Consider the following 23,705-nt stretch of genomic DNA (forward strand, 5'->3'; position numbering starts at 1 on the left):
CGCTCCGCTGAAGACGCCGAGTTACAGTCTCTGCCTAAGCAAACACACTCCGTCACTCTCTCTCTCTCTCTCGCTCTCTCTCTCTCTCCGGCTTTGTCAGCTGATGGGATGCATTGCGGTTAATTCATGAATTCCATTCAGCCTTAGTATCAAGGCTGAGTCATATCCATCTTTTGTTCTGACATTTGGGATGGCATTCAGAAAAACTGAGTCCACACAGAATTTCTGAGTTGTTTCGAGTTAATAGTCTGACTAAAAATGTTACTCAAATTTAAAAAATGGATTTTTGTCTGTGCCTACATGAGCTTTTTCCTTTGATATATATAAATATTTTTTATATTTTTTTATAGCTATATTATTATGCTAAACTCCATCCATTCATTCATTTTCCATGTACTACAGGGTCATGGGGGGCTGGACCTGATCCCAGCTATCCGTAGTCTATCACAGGAGGCAAACTATCAGTCGCCCTCACACCTCCCTCTCCAATTAACTTAACATGCATGTCTTTGGAAGAAAGCCGTGGTGCCCGGAGACAACCTATGCAGACACAGGGAGACCATGAAACTAGCTTAGCTAATGCTATGCTATAGCTATACAAAACAGCGACACTAAAGGCTTTACTTTGGCACGAGGGATCTGATTTATTGATTGATTGATTTACCTTCTACGATCTTCTCATATGCTTTTGTGCTACAAAGTAAGCATCTTCCCAAAAAACATTTTTAGGTTAACCTGATTAAATGTGTAAGACATTGATAAAGATGCCAATTATTCCAAAATCAGGGTTTGACTTCACACATGGAATAATCAGTCCTGTGTGGAGCGTCATCCGGTTGCACCTTCTTCTTCTCCAGTGGTTTATTGGCACCTGACAGTCACCTGTTCTTTATCCTTTTATAATTTATGCACATTCATTTGCATTTTGTCATCTAGGTAATTTCCTAATTTTAAAGTTTGGATGGAATCCCAGGTTATTTCCCACCTATGGTTGTGCTTGGTGATTCAGATCAATAACAAAAAATAAGATGCAGATAGTTTTTGCTTTGAAGTCCACTTAGAGAACCCGCTGGCTGATTAAAAAGACATTAAAGAGCAGCAAATATGAGTCATTATCTCCATTAGCTGTACGCGCTCTCTCCTGTAGAGGACTGTAGGGGGGCCTGTGCCAGCTGGCACTGGGTGAGAGGTGGGGTTCACCCTGGACAGGTCAGCAGTCCATTACAAGGCAGACACAATGGCTGTGTTGTGCTTTGGGGAGGTCCTGCTTTTGTGCATGCTGGTTCACTGCCATGGCTTCCTGGGACACCTGAGTCAACTAAGCCGCCATTAATCATTCATTTGAAATGCCGACAGTGGAAAGGGTCAATAGTTTGTAATTACATGTATGCAATAAGACTCATATTAGTAGTTTATGAAATGTTTAGCACTTTTTAGTGAACATATCATCAGCAGGAGCTGTGACAACATGAGTTTTGGAATCCTGGTGTTGTTCCTACATTTCCCATAATGCATTTCAAAGATGAAATGTTCATCCATTGACAGTTTTTGCTCTGGTCCTCAAACTTTCAAACTTTCTAAACTGCACTCAGAACCTGATGAAGAAAATTAAACTGCTCATGCTAAGGAGAGTCACAAACTCCATACTGTGTTTCAGAGTGCTCACTGTGAACTGCGTGCATCTCTGTAAAATAAGCTGTGGGATGGAACTCTTTCATTCTCCCTGTGTCCTCCTCCTCTGTGTTCCCTCGTGGCTTCTGATGAAGACGAGGCATAATTGATTCAAAGCTTAAACCAGTGCCCGAGAGACGGCTTCAGTTTCAGAAGTAATGGAGCGACGGAGAAGAGAAGTGAGGAGAACTGAGGCAGACACTGGGGAAGTGGAGCTGTTTTTCCACTCCATGTTTGGGGTTGATGCAGAAAACAGACCTTTTTCCAGACTGACCCACAAGATGGCGCTGTGAAGTAGCCTCCTGCTCTGCACAGCACAGGCTCAGATGGGGAAGTTGGGCTGTGATATTTTAGAGGGAGGATTTTTTTTTTTTTTACTGAGCAGCCATATCACATCCCGGAGGCGTTCATGGTCTCGCCACAACTAACGCTGCATCTGGTGCACATGGGTGTAATAGGACCACTCAGTACTCAAATATACTGCGCAACTGAACACACACACATGCGCGTGACAGGCTTCCCTCAGCTTAAAATGAAGGTGAAGTGGCAATGTCATCCTTACATCATTTTTTAAATATATATTTAGGTCAAAGCAATAACATCAGCAGTGAACTCCTGAATAAGCACGTGTGAAGCAGGAAAACCCCATGCAAACTTCCTGAAATAGACACATGTGCACGTGCCGAGCGTGTTAAACCTATCAACCCAAACTTAGTATTCCTCAAATACACCATGAGACAGACATTTCCTGGGAGAGAGCAGCAGAGAGGCTGTGCGTGCACCGTGTTTGTGTGCGTGCAGACCGGGGGGTGGGGGTGCTGGTAGACTAGAGTGCATTTGGTATTCAGCCGTGCCTAGTATTTATCTGTCTGCTGGCTGTCTAGTCTGGTCTGGCCTGTTAGTGGTGTCACCCTGCGTGCTCCCCAGGGGACTAAATTGACGCTCCAGACAGACTGTGTGTGTGTGTGTGGCTGTGGTGTTTGTGAGTGGATAGAGGTGGGTTTGCAAGAGTGAGAATCAATGTGTGTGCGTGTCTTTGGATGAGAGTGTGTCTGCAGTGTATGAGAGTGACCTCACATCAAGACAAAAAAAAAAGAAAACCTTCTGAGTGTCTGGACTGATATCACCGCATTAGCAGACAACAAAGCAGCACCTCAATTTGTTGCTTCAATAAAATTATGACAGCTGCCAGCCGTTCATAAATTGCATCAGAGTTGCGTGTCTGTGTTTTTTTTTTTTTTTTTTTATCCCTCCTCTTTCCAAAAGTGTCAGACTGTTCACGGAGGAGTGTGGAATACACTGGAAGTCTGTCAAGGGAGGCTGTCAAGGAAAATATTTTTGCATGATTGGATATAGAACTTGGGTAGTGGTGCGGCACCTAATGCAGAACATCTGTTGGAGGTCTTTGCTTTTCCCATTTACTCATTTTCCTTTACACACAGAGGGCCATTTCATTTTATTGCCTTTGGTTACTGGTATCTTCAAAATGAAAATGGTCAAGCTGCAGCTACTCCAAGTGCCCCCCCACCCCCACCTCAAAGCGTACAGTGCGTGATGAGATTTTCTCCTGTGTGTTACTTTTAGGAAGCCCTCTGATCGGAAGCCATTTTTTTCTGCAATACTTTTTCTTTATGAACAAATAATGTAAGAATCCAGGTTCACTTGCTTTGTTATCCATTCACAGTAAAGATGTGCCAAACATTGTGTGAGTGCTCCCACAGAATCACAGTGTTCGTGCTGTACCTGTGGCTGACTCTGCTGGATGGCCTGTCATCAGCCCTTTTTTAAAGTGTCCTTGAGTCTGCTGCCCCTGCGGGGTTGAGTTAGGCTAAACACTGTCTTTGTCCTGTACAAGCAAAAATCCAACTACACTAACTTTGCTGGAGGGACGCCTGGAGGGTCTACATGACCTTACATGGTCCCTAGATCGTGGTTTTGGGATCCTGCTGGCCTAGAGTGGCGTTCTGTCTCAGATTTGAACACCCTAGTTTATTTATAGACTGCAGACAATCCTGCACTGGTGTGTGTGTGTTTTGGGTGGGAGAGTAGTTCACAGGAGATGTGTTGAGGTAATGGGTGGTGGTGGTGGTGGAGGTGGTCTTGCCTCTCTGTTGCACATGTGCCCCTGAACCACAAGACTGGTGCAGGGGGTCACCTCAAGGTTAGCCCCTTCAAAGAGCTGTCTCCATTGGCCGTGGCCTGCCGTAACAAGGGAGTGAAACTCGAAGCGCGCTCCCCACCCTCCCCAAATAACACACCAGACCAACTAGTCCCAGCTCCTCTCTCCCTCTGTCTGTCTCTCTCTCTCTCTCTCTCCCCCTCCTCCTCTTCCTCCTCTCCCCTGCACTGCTCTGTTCTGCTCTCCCACAGCCATTGTCAACCACGACCCGGCCGTCTGCTAGCTTTCTGAGTCAGGTCAGCCTCGCTCTGCACCCTCCCCTTCCCTTCCAAACCACCAATGTGCAACCATCCCCCTGCAACCCAGACACACTCACACACATACACTAACATAATACCCTGTCCCATCCTCTCTCCGTTGCTGCCTTTGAGTGCTCCTCGTACAATCCAGGCTTTCAGTTGTGTGTATGGATATCAATGCACATTTGGGTGCTTTGCAGTAAAACAAATCTGGATCTTGTGAAGTTATTATTTTGTATTTTGCAGGAAAACATTATAAATAATAATAATAATAATAATAGGTTTTGTTTTGCTTTGTTGTTTTCTTGTATTTTTGAGACTCCAGACTCAGACACAAAGCAGAAGCCACCCTCTCAAATGTATAAATTGTAAAAGTCTGTCAGCATGATAGCAAATTAATGCTGTCTATATGCAAAGAGTCTCATGAATATTCATTACTGACACCAGACAGCGCCACACCAAGCTGCCCTGAAACAGGGCGTCTGCATAAACACAACAGCCTTGTGCGCATTTAAAGACCATACACCCATAATCATTAAAGACAGAATAATCTGTTAAAATAGCCTGTTTTAGTGTATTGATCAATGATTAAATTGTTGATAAACTTTCCTCATACTAAACGACAGACTCTCCTACAGGCAGGTGTGGGAGTGTGTTGCGTTTTGTTATGGTTTTTGGCTGGTTGAAGGCAGAGTTGTGATTTTTCTGTCGGCTCCTGAAGGCAGCAGCTCTCCTTCCCTCCTCTGGAGGCCTGTGATTGGTGGAAGCGGGCGTCTGTCGCGTTGTGGGCGTGGCCTTGAGGCCGCTGTGTGCGCTCTGCTGTACTCGGGGAAGGACAGCTGCTCTCAGCGGCGGAGGAAGGAACGGAAAAAACTGTACAATGCGATAGCCACGGGCAATGGCTCTTCCCCGAATCGCCTGCTAATTCACTGTCCGAGCCGCTCGGACGAGAAAACATGGCGTGAGGGGGGAAACAAAACCAACAAAAAACAACACGGTGGGAAAAATAAGTGCGAAACTGTCGGGAGTTACTCGCAGCGGCGGACTCTGCTACCGCTGCCTGGAAGTTTTTTGTTGTTTTCCCGTCGGGGGGCCCCGACGGTGGCGGCGGCGGTGGCGGCTCTCTCCCCTGAGCGGTGTCCCGGTCTGCCCAGCCCCATGCAAAACCTAACGGCCCCTGGCGGCCCCGGTAACTCCAATGTCACCTGCTCCTGCAACTGCACCGCTTCCCAGCCACAGGGAATGGAGATATGTGAGTAACATTAGCTGCACCTCTTAAGGTCTCCTGACCTTAAAAACCTACTGAGAGACTTTAGAGCCTAATCCGTTTTATGTGCACTCCCCTGTGTAGCAACAGAAGGACAACAAATCAGACTTAGTATTCATCCAACACGGTAAACCAATTGTGCTGCTAACTTGTTATGGAACCGCTTCCTCATGCACAGAGATTCCTTACAGTAAACCTATAATAATAATAATAATCCTGTGGGGGACTTACAGTATGTCTGCGCTGCCTGGCAGGAACTTTATGGTGACCTCACAGCTCTTATACTGTCGTTTATTTAACTTAAAGTGTATCTGCAGGACACAATATGGAGTTTATAGCTTATGTTTGAACTCCATGAATCATTCATGGACATGCTATAGTGAAATATTTCTGGTCTGGGGTGCTTTAAAGGTGGTGGAGGTGGTAGTTTTTAACTCCTGCCTGTTTCCCTCCTGGTAATGCTCATTATATAATGCTCATCATATATATATATATATATATATATATAGCTCTGTAGGCCTGTCTGTCTGTGCATGTGCTCTGAGAGATCACCACAGAGGGTTAAATAGTTTGCCTGTCAGCACAGACAGGAAACGCTGGAATGGTATGTTATGTCTGTCTGCCTTCAGAGCAGCCCAGAGAGAAACTATCATTATCAGCTCTGCCCCTAACGCTGCCTGCCTGCCCGCCCGCCCGCCTGCTAGATCCACTGCAGATGTTCCTCTTTATGACCGAGACACAGAATAAAAGCAGACAGGTACCAAAAAAAATGGAGAGGACAACCCAGACAGTGAGTGCACGCACATGCGGGGTGACAGATCTGCAGACAGACAGACAGACAGATGAAGACAAATAAACAGGGCACATAGCAGACATGCAGACAGGCGGGTAGATTCATAACCAGGCAGCCAGACAAGTACCGACAGAGATATAAACAGAGATGCGGACAGACACATCCAAAAGCCAGACAGACAGGCAGATATATTGACAGACGCACAGACAAGCTACAGACGTACGGACAGACAGAGTTACAATGATGTGTAATTTCCATTGGGGCCCAGGCCAGGCCTGGGCAACATGAGGTGAACGCAGGATATTAGATTTAGATTTGGCAGCAGAATGTGGTGGTGCTGACGCCACATTGTAACCAAGAAGTGTGTGTGTATGTGTGTGTGTGTATATGTATGTATGTATGTGTGCTTGTCTGGCAGACGGACTGGTGTTCCACCAATCGTGTTTTTTTTTGTGGCATCATACTATTGCTAGCCAGGAAAAACACACACACACACATAGTCAGGCATGCACAGATACACTGATACAGCACAGAGCCTAATTAGATAATCCAGGAGGACTGTCTCAGACTTCTAACCTGGGCACTGCTGCACCAGAGTGATTGACACTTTCAGAGTATTAAACTACAAAACAAACTGTGCAGTGTATTTAGGCGTCTGTGTGTGTGTGTGTGTGTGTGTGTGTGGTTCTTTGAATAAACGCTGGCTTGGTATTTTCAGTCATCTGAATGTCTCACTAGTTGGAGGGAGCTCCATTCACAAGTGGTTTGAAATAGCTGTGTCCTACTGTAGTGGCCGTCTGGTTTGAAAAGAGCTCTTGTTTGTCGGCTGTGTTGTCATGCAGACTCGGCAAGGCTGAATAATGCAGCTCATGCTTTGATGATTTCTCTGGCTGAAGAAAAGAGCTACAGTCTGCCTCGTTTTTTTTTTTTTCCTCTTTGCTTTTTTTTTTTTTATGCGTAGCGGGCTGTCTCACTGGTGTGTTTCCTCTTTTTATTCAGACGAGGAGGAAAATTGAAAGGGACCACGAACATAGAAGGGATCACAGCGCAGACAGTGTGTCATGGCCGGGAACTGAACCTCAGCCTACACACACACACACACACACACACACACTGGGACTCACATGTAGGATTTGAAAGTCAGAGACCTTTAAACAAAGTGTTAGTGTGTGTGTGTGTGTGTGTGGCTGTGCTTGGATTCATTGCAGTTATCTCGTGTTGTAGGTGTGGTATTATAAAGTCCCGAGGTCAAACAGTCTGTTTACTGTAGGTACAGCTACAGTTACAGAGAATCATTTCTCTCTGGTTGACCACAGAGATAATATAATAATATTACTGGATTATTGGTCATTCTTTTGTGAAGTATCATCCCTGCAGGGGGACACTGCCTGCATGCGCTGTACAAACATTAGTCGAGTATCGACTCTTCTTTCTTAAGGAAATTCTATCATGCTCTTTATTTTCAATCAAGTGCATTGGTTTGATTTGCGATGAGGTCTGTGGAAGATTATTGGAAAAAGTGAAAGTGAACTGACAGTCAGGAAAATCGAGTAGAAAAGGAGGATTTTAGGATTTAACACAAGATTATTTTGTGGCCTGCAAAATGGAGAGGGGGGGGGGATACACACCAATGTGCAGACAGCACAGTGTTTGTGTGCGGTCAGAGAGGACCATTACCGAGCCGGGGTAGACGACATGTTGATCCCTGACCAATCATAGCTAGCTGTCTGTCACAGGGTCTGTTAATAACAACATCATCAAAAACTTTGATGGTCAACGCCACAAAACTAAGTTGTCATGATGGGTAACGTCAAGTATGATACACACACAGACACCAAAAACTAGTCTGAACCCAAGACCAGCTCAACCAAGAGAAAATAGAGTATTATCACATCAGGAGCAGGATGCACTGTGTTTACTTTATGTAAAAGAAAAACTGTTGCTGTTGCTTCCCCCATGAGAAATCACTGGGAACTCTTCTGTGGAGTATTCCTAGAATATCTTTTAACATCCTGCTGGTCCTTGAGATGCACACATAACAGTATGCTTGCCTCTTGGGGAAAGTCTTGGGTCCATGTGTCAGAGACTTGAGTGGCTGTCTGCGTCTCTGTGTATGTAACAGTCAGCCCTGCAGCAGGGCCCAGCCAGCCAGCCAAACGGATGTAAACGGCCTGATCTGTAATCCTGTGTATGAGTGGTGTTAGTGTGTAGGTGGCAGCGGGGGTCATCTGTCAACTACCTCAGGCCAAACACGCACACGGCTACTTGTTGACTGTCCTCCGTACACAAAGATGTACACATAGGCAACACGCGCACACATTTACACCCAGATGTATGCACACACACACAGACAGGCACTCTCAGGCTCAGCCAATATTTACCCTGCAGTCTCCAGCCAGACAGCCAATCCAATCTCTCACTAAGCTCTTTGTTGTTTGTTTGGTGTTTGGGTTTTTTGCCTCTTTTTTGTTTGGTTTTGTTTGTGAAGGTGTTGTTGATGTGGAATTAGTTTGTTTTATTTAGTTTTGATATTAATGAATTCTAATAACGAACCTCTGAGAGGAGAAAAAAAACCCAGCTTCACACACTCTTTAGTATGAACAGAGATTGTGGGAGCTTGGTGAAGGGAGTGGCAACGACAACCAAACAGTATTAACAAAAAAAAAAAAAAATCCTCCCAGACTGATTTCTTTTGCGATCACTGCTCCTGTAATTAATTTCACAGGGAATTTCTGCGCTTGGTTCGTGCCTCTCAATGGAGCTTTATTTAGTCTGCCACCTCCCCTGAGCTTGAGGGTTATGGTGGTGAACGGCGGTGCTCAACTTGCGGGCGTTGAAGAAAGAGCTCCTTGTTTTTATGTCAGGAGGAGGTGGTGTCCCCAGGACCAGGCTTTACACCACAAAGTTGGCACACTGTGCTCACTCAGGTAACTCAAGCCTTTATAGTAAATCGCTGTCAGAAACTGTTTTAATATGATGATCAATAGCTTAGCTGTCTCAATCAGCTTATTAATCAGAAAAATAGTCGCTGTATTCACAGATAGAAATGATGTGATCAGCTTCTTCCATCTCTTCATTGATGCTTGAGTACATTTGTGGGTGGAATGTTTACACAGAGAAAAAAGACACACTATATCAGCGTCAGGGTTTCATAAAATGGAAATATTCTTGTTGCCTTGTCAAAAAATAGAATCTGTACTTACCTGAAATTGAGCAAAATGTCACTGCTAGACTTTAAAGTTCAACCTACAATAGCGTAAACTTAATGCTACAATTTTATGCAAATAGAAGCATGAGCAAACATGTCTTTGTGGACTTTCTGGTGTGCAACAACCTTGTTGTTGTTGTAATTGTCTGTTCTGGTGCAGCCGTCCCTTTTCATTGAGAAGGAAAATGTACTTGGACACCATTGTAGCTTCACTGTGGTGTGTTGTGACCACTTTTCATATCCCCATTTCAGTTGTTATGCTCTCAGAATTGTAAGGTTTGCAGGAAGCACGCTGTGTGCGCTTTGTTCAGAAACATGCTGCATGTAAACAGCGGTCTTCTGTGTTTACCAGAGGGCGCCTTTAAAATGAATATTTTTTGCAGTATGGATAGCAGCATAGTGGCTCATGTGTGACTTCTTTTTGTTTGTTTGGCTTGTATATATATATATATATATATATATATACCTTTGTCTCCTCACTAGAGTCCAGAATGTTTAATATGTTTTCTTCTGTTGTTGTGCAGCTTGACCGCTATTTTTTTTTCCTCTCAATGTTCTTATCTCGCGGCTGTGTAACCCAGTGTTTTTGGAATCAAACTGACAACCCTTGCAGCTACACACACTGTGAGAAAAGCAGCCCGGAGCTGCAGCTCGGCTCAGCTTCAGCTGAGCAGGTCAAGTTGAGGCAGTGACTTCCAAAGTCCAAAGTGAGCCAAAAGGTCAGATCTCGCGTCCTTCCACTTGTCCCCACAGCACCTTCCATGCTCCAGTCCCTAGCAGCGTTCACAACTTCGTCACTGGCTGCTGGGGCTCCCTTTGTGTCTAGAATCTACACCCCCAACACACACACACACACCAGACCTCCTCCCCTAGTTCCCAAAATGCCCTTGGGACTAGGGCAGATTTGTAGTCCTAGTGTGTTTGAAGACAGGCCATCAGTCAAGTGTGTGTGTGTTTGTGTGTGATGGTTGTGGTGGAGGGGGTTGGTTAGTAGTCTGCTGTCTCGGTCAGCATCTATTTACACACACAGTTCGACCGTCTGAGATGCTAAAGAGCTCCTGTGAATGAATCAGGCCCGCTGTCTGCTGTGTGTCACATGACTCCAGATCTGTGGATACGGACTGGACATATCACAATCAGACAAAACGGACACAGACACATGCTGGCAGACAGTACACAAGCCCCCCCCCCTCTCTCTCTTGTTGCAGATTTGTTTTTCACAGCATTCAGTCAAATGAAATGGTGCCATGTTTATTACCCTTTGTGAACCCCCTCCATCTCACTGCATGTCTTGTCTCCCTCACATATGAAACAAAGTGGCGATTACTGCTTTGAAATCACAATTGCTGTTTTGTATCTTATGAAACAATAACAAAAAAAAAAAAAAAAATCAAGCTGAAATGCTGTGCCGCCTGCTGTTTGTCAGATTTCGGGTAATCCATTTGTTTATGTGAGCGGGAACACCCAGACAGGGGAATAATGACATGTCTCTTCAAGTGGTTTGTGGGGTTTTCCTTGGATTTTGAAGAGAGCTTACATGGTAAAGTTTCCACTGGGGTGGCACTGGTGTGAGGGCAGTTTAGGAGTATACCTTTGCAATCTCTTTAGTCTTCTGGCAGTTGAATGCTTTGGATAGCAGACAGACAGATAAACACAGTCAACCATTTTTATCATATTCAAATGGCTTCGAACAGAGGAGGAGACTTTCAGACTGCCTGAGTTTCAGTTTGCATTTGTCAGATATAAGTGAGAGGTATTTCCATTTTAAGTGGCTGTATTTGTAAGTTGGGATTAGTTTGCTTTGTTAGATCATAGTAAACTTGAAGTGACAGAACTAAACCTCAGAATTCTGCAAGTGCAGAAGTTGTAATCGCCTTGAGTGTCTCTAGAGGAAGCTGTGTGACATCTGATAAATGTCCTCAAGCGATCAGTCAGTGTCTAAAGACGGTTTGCAAAAACCAAAAAAAAGTGTGTTGTTTTTTGGTTTAGAAGTGAGCTTACTAGACCTCTGTAGCCTGCTACTCATCTCTGCTAGAGGCTACAGACTCCAGGCTACATTAGCTGCTTAGTAGTAGCGGAATATTATTAGTATTGTATGCAGGAATTTATGGAAAAAAATCATTGATATTTCCACTGCCTCAGCTGATGTTTAACTCTTAGTGGGTGATGGAGAATAGCTAGCTCCAAGAATTTCATCACCTGCCTGTCCCTGGAGACACTCTGGGACAAAAGTCAAAATGGATTATATGCACATTCCACCTGCAGATGATGACAGACACCAGGAAAAGCACAGTATGTCAGAATGCTTGCTGTAAACTGTGCACTTACAGATGCATCTTACTGTCACATGCAGATTAGTGGTATGTGTCCCTCTGTAGCACACCTGTTAGACCTAACAAGTGTGTGGTTCAGATGGTTTTTACATTCCTTGGAAACAGCCACCTCCTAGATATACGCAGCTAAAAAAAAAAAGTTTCCTGCTGCAAGAAGACGTGGACTATGTGAGGAGGAGTGAACAACATCCTCCTGCGACGATAAGTACTCCTTATTGTTGCTTTTAATTGCCTGACTACAAATGCTGTTATGTGTAGTGATTGGCAATCGATAGCATGTTGCCTAGCACCACCGAGACTCTTCTCACTGCAAAATAATACACCTCAGTTCAGGGAAAAAAATTCGACCTGCAAAAAAAAAAAAAAAAAAAAGAAGAGGAGGCAAAAGTGGCGTGCCTCGGGCTTTTCAATATCAAGCAAACAGCTTTGATAACTCATCCCCACCTTTGCTGTCAGTGCTGTTCCCCTTCATCCACCCTGTCAAATAAGAAGGGGTGGTGTGGGGGTTAATCCACAGCTGGACCGCTGGCTGCACCCTAACAAGACCTAGCTCTTGATCTGACCTTATCACAGGAAATTACAAGGATTACATTAGAGGCAAAGAAACAGAGAGGGATAGAAAGACAGAAAGCAGAGGGAGTAGCTTTTGTGTAAAAGAAATAAACAACAGTTCTATATTGTACAAGGATTGAACTGTGCACAAGAACATTAAATACTGGGCGCCATGATGCTGGGAAGAGCTCACACGCTACACTCATAGTCTTCTGTAGTGAGTAAGTGAGGTCTGTGGGGTATTTTATAAATTTCTAACCCACTTTAACCTCCCAGTCGGGAGTCAAGTGGTACAGGATATGTGTGGGAGTCAGAGAAAGAAGCCTCTGGATGCCCAGATCCTTCTCTGTGTCCTCCTCTCCTCTCCTCTCTTCCCCTCACAGCTCCTTCTCAGTCTTCATTAGCAATTCAGAGGGCTGTCTGATTTTTGGTCCCTCTCCCTCCCAGTCCAGACACACAAGTCAGACATCAGTGTCTGATACCTACTACCCTCTCTCCCCCTTCTTCCACCACGTCCTCCTCCTCCTCCTCTTCTCCCCTCAGCAGCCACCAGCTGACCCCAATCAGGCACAGGGCCTGCTCTATTGTCTGGCTGGGGAGAGGGGACACTCTCTCTCTCTCTCTCTCTCACACACACACACACACTCAGACAGGGGGTCAGAGGGAGATAGAGACTGTCTGGTTTGGTCTGGCCTGCCTATCTGACTCCCAACCCCCAACCATAACACAGCATTTCTCCTCTCCTTTGCTCTTCATCCACTCCCTAGAGGTCCCAGATGTTTGAATGACTCAGATAAACTGAGTTATCGGAGCATCATCATCTATATCCATTCAGATTCTGGTCTGCATTGTTGCAGACATGTCGGGTGTGTTTTGTTTTCATCCAGGAGGATGCTGGTGATATTGGTTTGATTGTAAAATTGCACTGAGGGGAGCATTAAGTAAAGCATAAAATAAGACGCTAATGAGGTCTGATCAGGCGCCAGGAGTATCTCACCTGTGGTTATCAAAGCACTGTGAGTGGCAGAATGGACATTTTTGGGCATGAACCTCCTATCGTCCCTCGTGTGATGCCGTACATATGACCCTTTATTATGGACTTAACTGAAAAATAGCTATTTGTTGTTCACACAGGAAGTGGTTGTCATGGAAATAATAGATCAGTGTTAGAATATGTCACTGATTAGAGGTACAAATATTCAACATTTTCTTTTTGAGTGACATTTTCACAGCTTTTATTTTGAAAAGCAGAGATGGAGCCAGAGACAGCGGAGTGTCTTATCTATTTCCCATCTCTGATCTCACACTTGGCATTTTTGCTGAAGGCTAACGTGTCTACTTGCTAGCTCTATTGCTAATGATGATTAGGGCTCCTGCTCTGTGCTGTGCAGCATGGAGATCCTGTGTGTGTGAATTATTAATATAGGTCATAGTCGCAGCATCCGGCTTGGCCCAGCCCAGTGGCGTCCTAGCACTATCGCAGTACATGGCCCCTGCTTTATACCCCTTCTTACCCACAGCCGGCCCCATCTGTCGGCCAGATTAATCCAGAGATTCACCTACACCGAGGTCTGCACGGGATGAGGTTTCCTAACAGCCGGCACCAAGACTCGTCTGTGCCATCGCATGTTTTTTTTGTCTTCCTTAAAAGTTACACCCTTTGGCAGCTGCAGTGACAGCTCTTTCTTTCTATCTGTATGTCTCCAACCAGTTTGAGCACTCTGGGTTGCACTTTTACAGTAATTATATTTTCACAAGACAAGCATTGTACTGGGAGGCCTTCAAGGTTCCTCATAAGACACTTGCTCCCCATGTTAAATTGCTTCTGTACATGTGTGTGAGTGGATGGGTGGAACTGCGCGGGAATCACATTTTCAAGAGCTAGATTGCTTTCCCTTAGTTAATATGTGACTGATGCTGCAGCAAATGTCTACTGGTGTGTGTGTGTGGTTAGCCTAAACAGAGACAGACATGCCCTCTCAGCTGTTTTTTCTCTGCAGGAGCACACAGAAACAGTCACACTGCAGCTTCATTCAGTCTTGGATGCCTGGTGAAACGGCCTTAATTCCACTGTTGTCTCATTCTGCTTTTTTTTCTTTCTTTAAAAAAAAAAGCCCAATTTTTAACCCCAAGTTGTAAAGAAATCTCTTCAAAGAATTGGGCGAAGCAGAAACTTGATCTACCCTGCGCCCTGAAAACAAAGAGGGAAAGCCACCAAAGCTGTAAGCAGCGCTGAAAGGTTACTAAAAAAGATGTAAAAGTGTGCCTGTGTGTGGGAGTTTCTTAAGTTGTTGATATCTCTGCTTGCACTCTTTTATTTGTGTCGCCCAAAAAGAGTTCTACCTCTTCGAGTCAGGAGCTTCTTTTCATTCTGCAATACTCGCCTTGAGCTGAACTCCCCAAGTGGTGCTTCAGCAGAGAGACATAGAAAGAGGAGAGAAAGGAGGAAGAGAGTGGTGTGGGTGTGAAGAAAGAGAAGGCAAAAAAAGATGGCAAAAAGGAAGAAGAAAGCAGACACAGGGGGGTGGGAATTCAAAAAGTCTGTTGTTCCACTGCTCTCTCTCTATAAAAACTCTAGAAAGTGAATTTTAAAGGTAATTTCATAAAACAAGATTTTACAGCTTATATCTGACCTAATCTGGATCAATCCACCATCAGCAGACACGCAGGAGGCATTTTATTAGTTAAAAGTGCAACACAGCACTGGAAACAAACATTTTTATATCTCTTGAGGCTTCTGCAGTTATCCTAATGCAGGAGATTGAAGTGCAAACTCTTTTTCCAGGATTAGTGACCCCATCACTGTGGCTAATCTACAGAACACACTGTGACCAGTTCAACAACGACTGTTCTGTCAGTAGGGAGTTGCTTGAGATGCTTGATGCTTGGGATAGATACTGTAAAGGCCGGGGCACATGAAGCCAGAGCCATCTCTCAAGAAGGCTCCAACTGGAACATCTGGGTTCTGGTCCCGAATCCCGAACAAAGAAAACTTCATGTTAAAAATCATCGGGACACTTCGTGTGCCTTGATAAGAACTGTGGTGACGTATTTTTATCGTGAATGACGGTCTGCGTTGAGTTACTGAAGGCGAGTGGATATTATGTCACGACCATGCACTCTACTTGAAAAACATGCAGAAGATATTTTAGTAAATTGGCTGAACTGAGCCTTTAAATACTTGGCGTTCCTGCACAGATGCCAGCTGAGTGAAGCTGTCAGCTGCTGAGGTGCAGCTGTACCGTACCGTGCAGTACTGCAGCAGCGTCAGGGTTGGTCCTTTGCCCAGAGGACTGCACTTTTCCTTCTTTTTTAGTACGACACAAGCTGCTCCTCAGACCTAACTGTTTTCCCCTCTGTTTGAACCTCTTCATGTTCCCTCCCCTCTCCTCCACTGCTGCTGCCTTGGGTCTATTTATACCTCCGTTCCTCCTTCGACAAGGCTGAAACATCCCGGCCATCTCCAAACACCACTAACACCACCACCAATACTAAGAGAGCCTGCCCTCAAACCCCACCTCCACCTCCAACCTGCGCCTTGCCAGCCTGCGTGCTGCTGCTTCTTCTTCTTCTTCTTCTTCTTCTTCTTCTTCTTCGGCAGCCTCTTTTCTTTTTTTGTAGTTTCCTCTGTTGTCGGCAGCTGTTGCTCAGCACCGCACCGAAGTTCAGCCTGCGGTCACGGCCAAGTGTTCCAGCGCGGGCAAAAAAGTTTTTGATAGGACTTTTTTCCTTTTTTTTCCCCCCACTCACTCGTACTTTCCTTTATCTTGCATTTTTCTCCTCATACACATGCACAGCTCCCCTCCACCCTCGCTTCCCTCTCCGTCTCTTGCCTCTCTTTATCCCGGTCTCACTTTCACTGTCTTTATCTTTCCTTTTGGTCTCTCTCTCTCTCTCTTCCTTCCTCTCTCTTCTGTCTCCTCTGTCTCTCGCTTCTGCCTAATCCTGCCTGCCAGGCATTGCTTCATGGTTGTTAAGCATCTCAACCCGAAGGGGCAAAAAAAAAAAAAAAAAAAAAGAGCGAAGGAGGGGAGGAGGGAGGAGGTGCTAGTCATCTAGTGAAGCCTATTGAGCAACTTAAGCGTGGTTGTTTTGCTCTGTTGGCTCGGCACAATGAGACCGCATGTGGAAGACATGTTTACACCCCTTCATCTGAGAGTCGGAGGGAGTGGGAGAGGAGAAAAAGTGGGAGGGACGGTAGGAGGGATAAGAGTGAGGGAGGCAGAAATGATGACAAAAGCATATGTATAAGAAAACAGGTGGGATACAGAGAAGAGGCTGAAAGAAACCGAAGAGGAGGAGAGCAGTGAGTGATTAAAAAGCTGGATTAAAAAGAAGAGAAACACATGTGTACATGCGAGGTGGAGGAGTGTGACAAAAGGAGACGAAAAGACGTAACATGAGAGGGAACGAGGAGAAATGTTGACTAAAATAGAGAGTCAGAGAGACGGTCCATCTCTGCGGAAAGACAGCCAGCGTGACAATGACTCACTGCAGAATAAAAACGCCACGCAAGCATATGCTGCAGTTGAGGAGCCATCACTTTCCAAAATGGAAACCAGTTATGATTTCCAGGCAGACATGTAGAACACAAACCAGCAGAGGTCTTAGAAACACACCAGGTAATGTGTGTTTCAGTCTTTTGGTGAAGACGATGTCCATCATTACTAATTTAAGGGATTATAATTTTCAAAAAAAGTCAAAGGTGACATCTTCAGAGTAAGAGAATCTTCCCTTGGACATTATTTGATGTTTTGGTTTTGCTAGGCAGCTTTTATTACAAAGACAAAAAGAGTTGAATTGCAGTCATGCTAATGAACAGTCAGCACAAGATGAACTGAACTGATCATGAAAACATATGCTAGTTGAGGTGGGGTTTCCATCTTTTGTGATGAGGAAGCAGACGGGTCTACACAGAGCTTTGGGATGATGTGGTCGTCACTGTCACCACACACATCGCCTGTGCTTCAGAATGGAATCAAATCTGTGCCGCCATGTTTCTTCAACCTGCTAGAATGGAATGTTCAACAGTCATCATGGGTGTGATAGTGATCAGCGTGCATGCGTTCAAGCACTGGGATCCTTGGAGTCAAACTATTTGATCCCCGCTATGCGCCTGTAACCCCTAGCAGGCCCTTCTGGATGTGTGTCCCCTGTCTTCTGGAGTGCTCATAGTTCCACCCACAGTCCCCCTCAGCTGTCTCTGTTCGGCTGATCACAGCAGCCACAGAGAGTTTGTGGCACATATGCAGCATGCGGCCTACGTCTGTGAGGCGTCTGCCATCCCTTACTGATGCTGAAAACCCACTTTGGAGTTGCACGGTACATCTGCCTCCCCTCTGTGTGTGTGTGTGTGGTGGCTGGATCGGAGGGGGAAGCCTGGTCTATCAAATGAACACGTGCCAGGAAGCACAGAGACAGACAGACCGACAAAAGCCCGCTGATTTGTTCCTCCTCCACCCCTCTCTCATCTCCTCTGTTTTTTGTTCTTTTTTTTCCGCCGCTCTGCTGTTTTGTTGTTCAGTCTCAGAGATGAGACACAAGACGCCACGCTTTGTTGTTTGTCTGCCTTTTAACATCTGTCTGCCGCTACCATGTTCTCCCTGCGCCTCAGTCTTTTCCTCTGCTCTGCCTGTCCTCTCCTGCTCTTATCTTTGTTCCTGCGTCCTCCTCTCTGTGTCCAATCTCTCTCTGTTCGACCTGAGTTATATTCTCTTTATCCTCCTCTGCCTCTGTGCAGCTCCCGGGTTACTTATTTCTTTTTTTCTTACCCTTTTTGTTTCGCCATGCCAACCTGTGATGTTGACTTGTACAGAAATGAACACTGCAGAATAATATTCATAACCCCCTGCGTAGTTGACAAAGATCTATGTGTCTGGATGGCTGCCTGAGTTGCCTTTGGCTAATAGGAGTCAGCAGGGTGAGATGCTGTGTGTGTGTGTGTGTGTGTGTTCACAATCTCCATTAATGTTGGAGCTGGCCATTTTCTTCTGCTTTCAGTTCTGTTGAAGTATTAATGCTTCAGTACCTGTGAACATATTTGTGTTGCTGTTGTTGTTTTTGGCTCTCAGATCAAGCTCATTAGTTCCTCTCAAACTTACAGCTTCTTATAAACACGGCTCTGTAGTGCTAAACATCTGCACACAATAGTTTTTGAACAAAAGTTAGACAATCTGGGGAGGATACTGCATTTATTGGGGACTAATTTCAGTGGCGGAGGAACACATGTTTGGTGTTGTAATGAGTATTTCTGCCATGTTAAACAAGTTAAATACAGTGTGTGTGTGTGTGTTGGTGTGTGTGTTGGTGGTGCTGCCAGTGCGGCTCGGCTCATGGATGTGTTTGTTATAGTTTTTTGGACAACAAACGACAGTTATTTCTGTGGCACAGAGACATGAGATCTGTCAGGAGTTGGATGCACACCCAGTTCTTGTTAAGATCTTTTCATTGTTGAGTTGGCTTTTCAGTGGTTTTTCTAAGGAGAATATTTAACTGACTGTTAGTTTATGAGTACATCATATCAATATCGCATACATTTATCTCATGTATCCCACACACACACACACACACACACACACCTCAGTGCTCTTAAAGCAGCCTGCTGCTATGTGTCCTTGTAAGGATGGCACGTATGTTAGCAATGAGGCTAACAGAGCCCGTCGTTGCCAGTCCCTGTCAAATCTCTGCTTCCAGATTAGAACACATTACCACACTGCACCCTCCTAATCTGCTCCAGGTTATTATGGTCTGAATGTTACCACTGTCTGGTACCCCACCACCACCACCACCACCACCCTCCTCTCTTCAGTACCCTTCACTGTCATCACTGTGCTTCCGTCATTTGTTGCCTTGCTCCTTTCACTGACGGAGCTATAGGCCTATTGTTGCGTTCTCTGCTGTGGTGGCAGTGGCTCAGTGGGTTGTCCAATAACCAAGAAGGTTGGCAGCTCGAACCCCGCTCTTCCCTAGTCGTTGTTGTGTGTCCCTGGGCAAGGTACCTAGCCACGTGCATATCAATATAAAGTGCTTTGAGAGTTATTTTTATTCAATGCCTGTCTTTTGGTCATTTGTTAATGACACGCCAGCATGGCCAGAAATAGTCCAGGTGTATTTTTATGTAATAGTTGTAGCATCGTCTAGCACCTACACAGTGGTACGTGGCCGGCTACTTCCTTTCTGTTGCATGCAGCGTCGGTGAGAAAGGATTTAACAATGAATCACCACCATGTTGGGAAAGTGTACTCACTCAGTTTCACACAGTTTCCACACTGCATTACCAGTAATCAAACCCCAGAGCCAGGTTACTGAAGTTTAAAGATGTGCCTAATCTGAGCTTATTTTTGTGCACAAATCTGCAGTTAGCCCTCATGATGCTCAACCCTGCTGGAAGATTCCAACATGCTACAGCAGCACTGGTCATACCAAACACTCCTCAACCCGCCCATCACACACTGACCTCAGCTGACCCTGGTCAATACCCCTCCTCCAACACACACACACACAGAGACACACACAGACTTTTAACCCTGACATTCGTCTGACCCTTCAGTCTGGTTCAATCACTGTGAGAGTGTGTAGTCAGTCTGGCTTTATGGCAGAGGGAGGGAGGGGGTGGTTGGGGGAGAGGACTGGAGGTGGGGGTGTCTAGACGCTATCCTGTCTGTCTGGTTCTGTACACACACATTCAGACACACACCTGAGAGACTGCAGGCCAGCGCTGACTGCAGAGGAGTGTGAAGTGACATGTGGAGCCAGCCGTGCAGATGAATTCTTTAACACTGCCCTCCTCTTTGCTTTACTGCTGTTCATGAATATTACAGCATCGGAATATTGATAATATTAGACTATATTGTAATATTCATGATCTGTTATCACAGAGCCCTGGGTTTTCCTATCTTTGTTCATGTTCTATTCATGCAGATGGAGATGATATGGCTACGTAGTCCTTTTCAGGAGCCAAAGTGGAAATTTATTGCCGGCTCAGCGTCAGGTCCCATCATTAATGCTGACATCAGCAATAATCAAACTTCGGCTGCTTTCACGAAAATTGTGACACTAGGATAACTTTCATCCTTATATAGAGCTTTTAAATAACATCAGGTTAGGGAGTATTTACAAAGCGTTGAATAAAAATGACATTTAACATGTTGCATGCCACATAAAAAGGATAATCTGGATGAATATACCTGATATTCAATTGAACATACAGGCTTAGCAAATAGTGTCCACCTGTGGGCCATCTTTGTTTGATTTGGAAATAGACTTTTTAATAGGGTCTTTGAGGATTCTGCAAATAACATTAAAACTGTATCTGCTCATTTTTTTTCTGCAAGTCTCACACAAGATCAATGATTGCAGACATCTGAGGCTAAATGTTTGCCTTCACAAAGGAATCATTATTGTCCAGACTGAGGGTGAGCTCCCATCATCTAACATCATTATAAGCTCAAATCGTGATCATTAAGGCAGATGCTGTGATTCCAGTTTCATTTCTCAAGGTCTAAAAAGCGACAATTCCATGAGTGTTACCGCTTACTGTGCACAAGTTAGAGGCTTCCTGCTTTGTAATCCCATTTAGTCTCTGTGGTGCAGCACAGACAGGCTGTCTGATTCCCCTGTGCTCTGTGAGTGAGCAAAGAAGGGATGGATAGATGGAGAGAAAGTGAGAGAGAGAGAGAGAGAGAGAGAGGAGGCTGAGTGGAGAAAAGAGACAGAGCTGCAATTGTTTGTTCTCTTGTTGCCCTCGGTCCCCATAGCATGTCTGGCACCTCTCTCTGTCTCTCTCTTTCTGTATGTGTCACTGTCTCTCTTTGCAGCTCTCTCCTTCTCTGACACAGTCATTATATCTTTTCTCGTTTATCAGTCTCTTCCTCTTCCTCCTCTTCCTCTTCCTCACTGTCTCCATCTCTTTTCTGACTCCAAGACACCTGTCTAATGGGCTTAGTACACACTCACACACACACACACACACACACACACACACATGGACTTGCACACATAAACAGGCCCCCTCTCTCCTCGGGGTTAAGCAGCACTAAACTAGTTCATTTATTTCCATGGAGAGACTGACTGACTGCAATGTGTGTGTATGTGTGGGGAGCTGGGGGGTGGGGGGGCTGTAACTAGGCTGATATCTACTACATGCTGTGTCTCACACACACACACACACTTAAACTGTGGTTGCTGCCAGGCCGATACCAGCCGTCTAGACGTTACAGTGCACAACTCCCAAGGGAGGCACAGAGGTGTGTGTGTGTGTGTGTGTGTGTGTGTACCTCATTTCCTCCATTTCTCTCAGCTCTTTCTGTCCCTTCATTATACTGAACCCTCTATCTGAGTCTTTTTAGGTGTGTGTGTGTGTGTGTGTCAGCGCACAGTACTCACTTCCTCTCCCTCCTTGTCTCCATCTATCCCTCTCTGTGCCACAGAGTGTGTGTCTGTGTGTGTGTGTGTGTGTGTGTGTGTGTGTGCCAGCCAGGTCGCTGCCATGGCGCCCCAGCAGCTCCGGGCCTTGTTGATCACGGCACCGTGCCCAAGGGTTTCCATAGCAACGGCAGTGGCAGCAGACAGGGCTGTGTTCGTCTGTGTGTGTCGAAGGAGTACTGTGTGTGTGTGTGTGTTTGTGCGTGTGTGTGTGTGTGTGGGCCCAGTGTGGTGGGCAGCAGGCTGTGAACTCAGCAGGCCTCTAGCTGGGCAGCAGGAGAGGGATGAGCAAGTTGGAGCAAAGAAAACGTCTTTTATTTTTGTCTTTCTGTCTCTCTGCCTAACACATACTGTATATTATAATACAGATTTATGGACACACACACACACAAACAAACACGCAGCCTGAGCACTGCCAGAATCTGGGGACCAGTACCATGACACAGCACTTCTCAAGCACTTCTGCTTCTAGTCATGCTGGAAATTGTGCAGCACAGCGCCGTCAAGTGCAGTTATGACTGCCAGGTGTGACTGCAAGTGTGAATATTTTTCATGACAGAGATCTGGAGTGCAGCAGGAAACAGGAAACGTGTGCAGAGGAAATAAGCCAGCTGCAGGGTTTTGATGAGCTTCGCTTGCACTAGGTAAAAGAAAGAAAGAAAGAAAGACTAGAATGTTATTTCCATCTGATCCCTGCTGTCCTGTCATCTCTCAGAGCCGCGCCCCGGCCCGGTCCGGTCAGGCCAGGCCTGTGTTTTTCTGCAGATTCCATACACTGCTGCTTTCCTTCAGCTCGGGGACTGTGCGCTTGGCTGTGTGGGGGCAGGACTCATGACAGCTGAAACTCAGTCTGTCTTCTATCTGAGAGAAAAGGCATTTCCTTCACTGGTGGGAGTAGCTCTCCTACTCTGAATTAGCAAGCAGCTAGCGAGCTGTTACTGCACGCCCAGGGTCTACTGTCAGCCTTCATCCACTTTCAGACCTGAATCACAGAATTCACTCTCATGGTTTTGGACAATAGACTGCTCCTTTGTGCAAACTAAACCAGTCGGGCCCGGTTTTTCTCACGGAAGCGTCTAAGGTCATTCGAGCTCAAATGTTAAGTTTATTGAGCAATAACAATGTTAGAGGCCCCAGCTGAGTGTGTGCAGTCTCTATAGATAGCCATTAGCCTGATTTTCATTTCAGGGCTGAACCGGGTAAGCCTGTACGCCCTCATTAGTCATGGAAGTGAGCTTCCCCCAGCATTAACTGTTTCTTGTTGCCAGCAGGAATGAAACTGCAGTGGATGTACTGTGTTAGTTAGGCCAAGCTATACAGAGAACTGCACGGAAACAGGCCATAGCTAAGCCAGTGCATTACACAGAGAGATGCAACTGATGACAAAATTCACATGTATGTTTGGGCTCTCTGCTGCCATTATATATATGTGTGTGTGTGTGTGTGTGTGTGTGTGTGTTACTACACAACATATAAACGCCCCTTTCATGCACTGTGTCCTGCTTACTTTGTGGAATTCACATAACCCCTGTCAGCACCTTTTTAGAGGAGCTGTTTTGAAGTGAAATGACCCTTTAAGGAGCACATTCATCACTGTAAAACGTCCATGTCAGAGTGTGTGTCAGACTGTGTTGTGCTTTGATGATGGCTGCTGTTGGCTGCTGTGCGTCTGACAGCTTCTTTTCAGCAGCAGGTCAGTTGAACTGTCTGACCTCCTGCTGGCCTCTCTCCCTCGCACACACAGACACAGACACACAGATAGAGAGAGTGAGTGAGAGAGAGAAGGTCAAAGGGCATTATTGGGTCAGTGTGTGTGTGTGTGTTCACTCTCTCTGTGCTGTTTACTTTCTCTTTTTAGTCTTTTTGAATTGGCTACTGCTGCAGCTGCTTATTGTTGACAGGACTGAGAATCAAACCTTGGCATTATTCAGGAAAAGTGTGTGTGTGTGTATGCGTGCATGTGTGTGTGTGTGTTGCAGAAAAAAACTGAAAAATACTGAAAGCCAGGGTTCAAGTCCAGCCTGTGTTGACTATCAAAAT

The 23,705-nt window shown here is 45.5% G+C and overlaps 1 protein-coding gene across 1 annotated transcript in view; it reads left to right on the plus strand.

Annotated features, from left to right (window-relative positions):
• The first annotated feature begins 4,941 nt into the window (after positions 1–4,941).
• Positions 4,942–23,705, plus strand: part of ldlrad4b (low density lipoprotein receptor class A domain containing 4b) — a 29,604-nt gene continuing 10,840 nt past the window's right edge. Inside the window, exon 1 of the mRNA XM_028425404.1 lies at positions 4,942–5,341. Within this exon, the coding sequence (XP_028281205.1) occupies positions 5,248–5,341 (94 nt within the window). The 5' untranslated portion in view covers positions 4,942–5,247. The remainder of the gene's footprint in view (positions 5,342–23,705) is intronic.

Source organism: Parambassis ranga, chromosome 16 (assembly GCF_900634625.1).
Source record: "Parambassis ranga chromosome 16, fParRan2.1, whole genome shotgun sequence".
In the NCBI taxonomy this organism is placed as follows: Eukaryota; Metazoa; Chordata; class Actinopteri; family Ambassidae; genus Parambassis; species Parambassis ranga.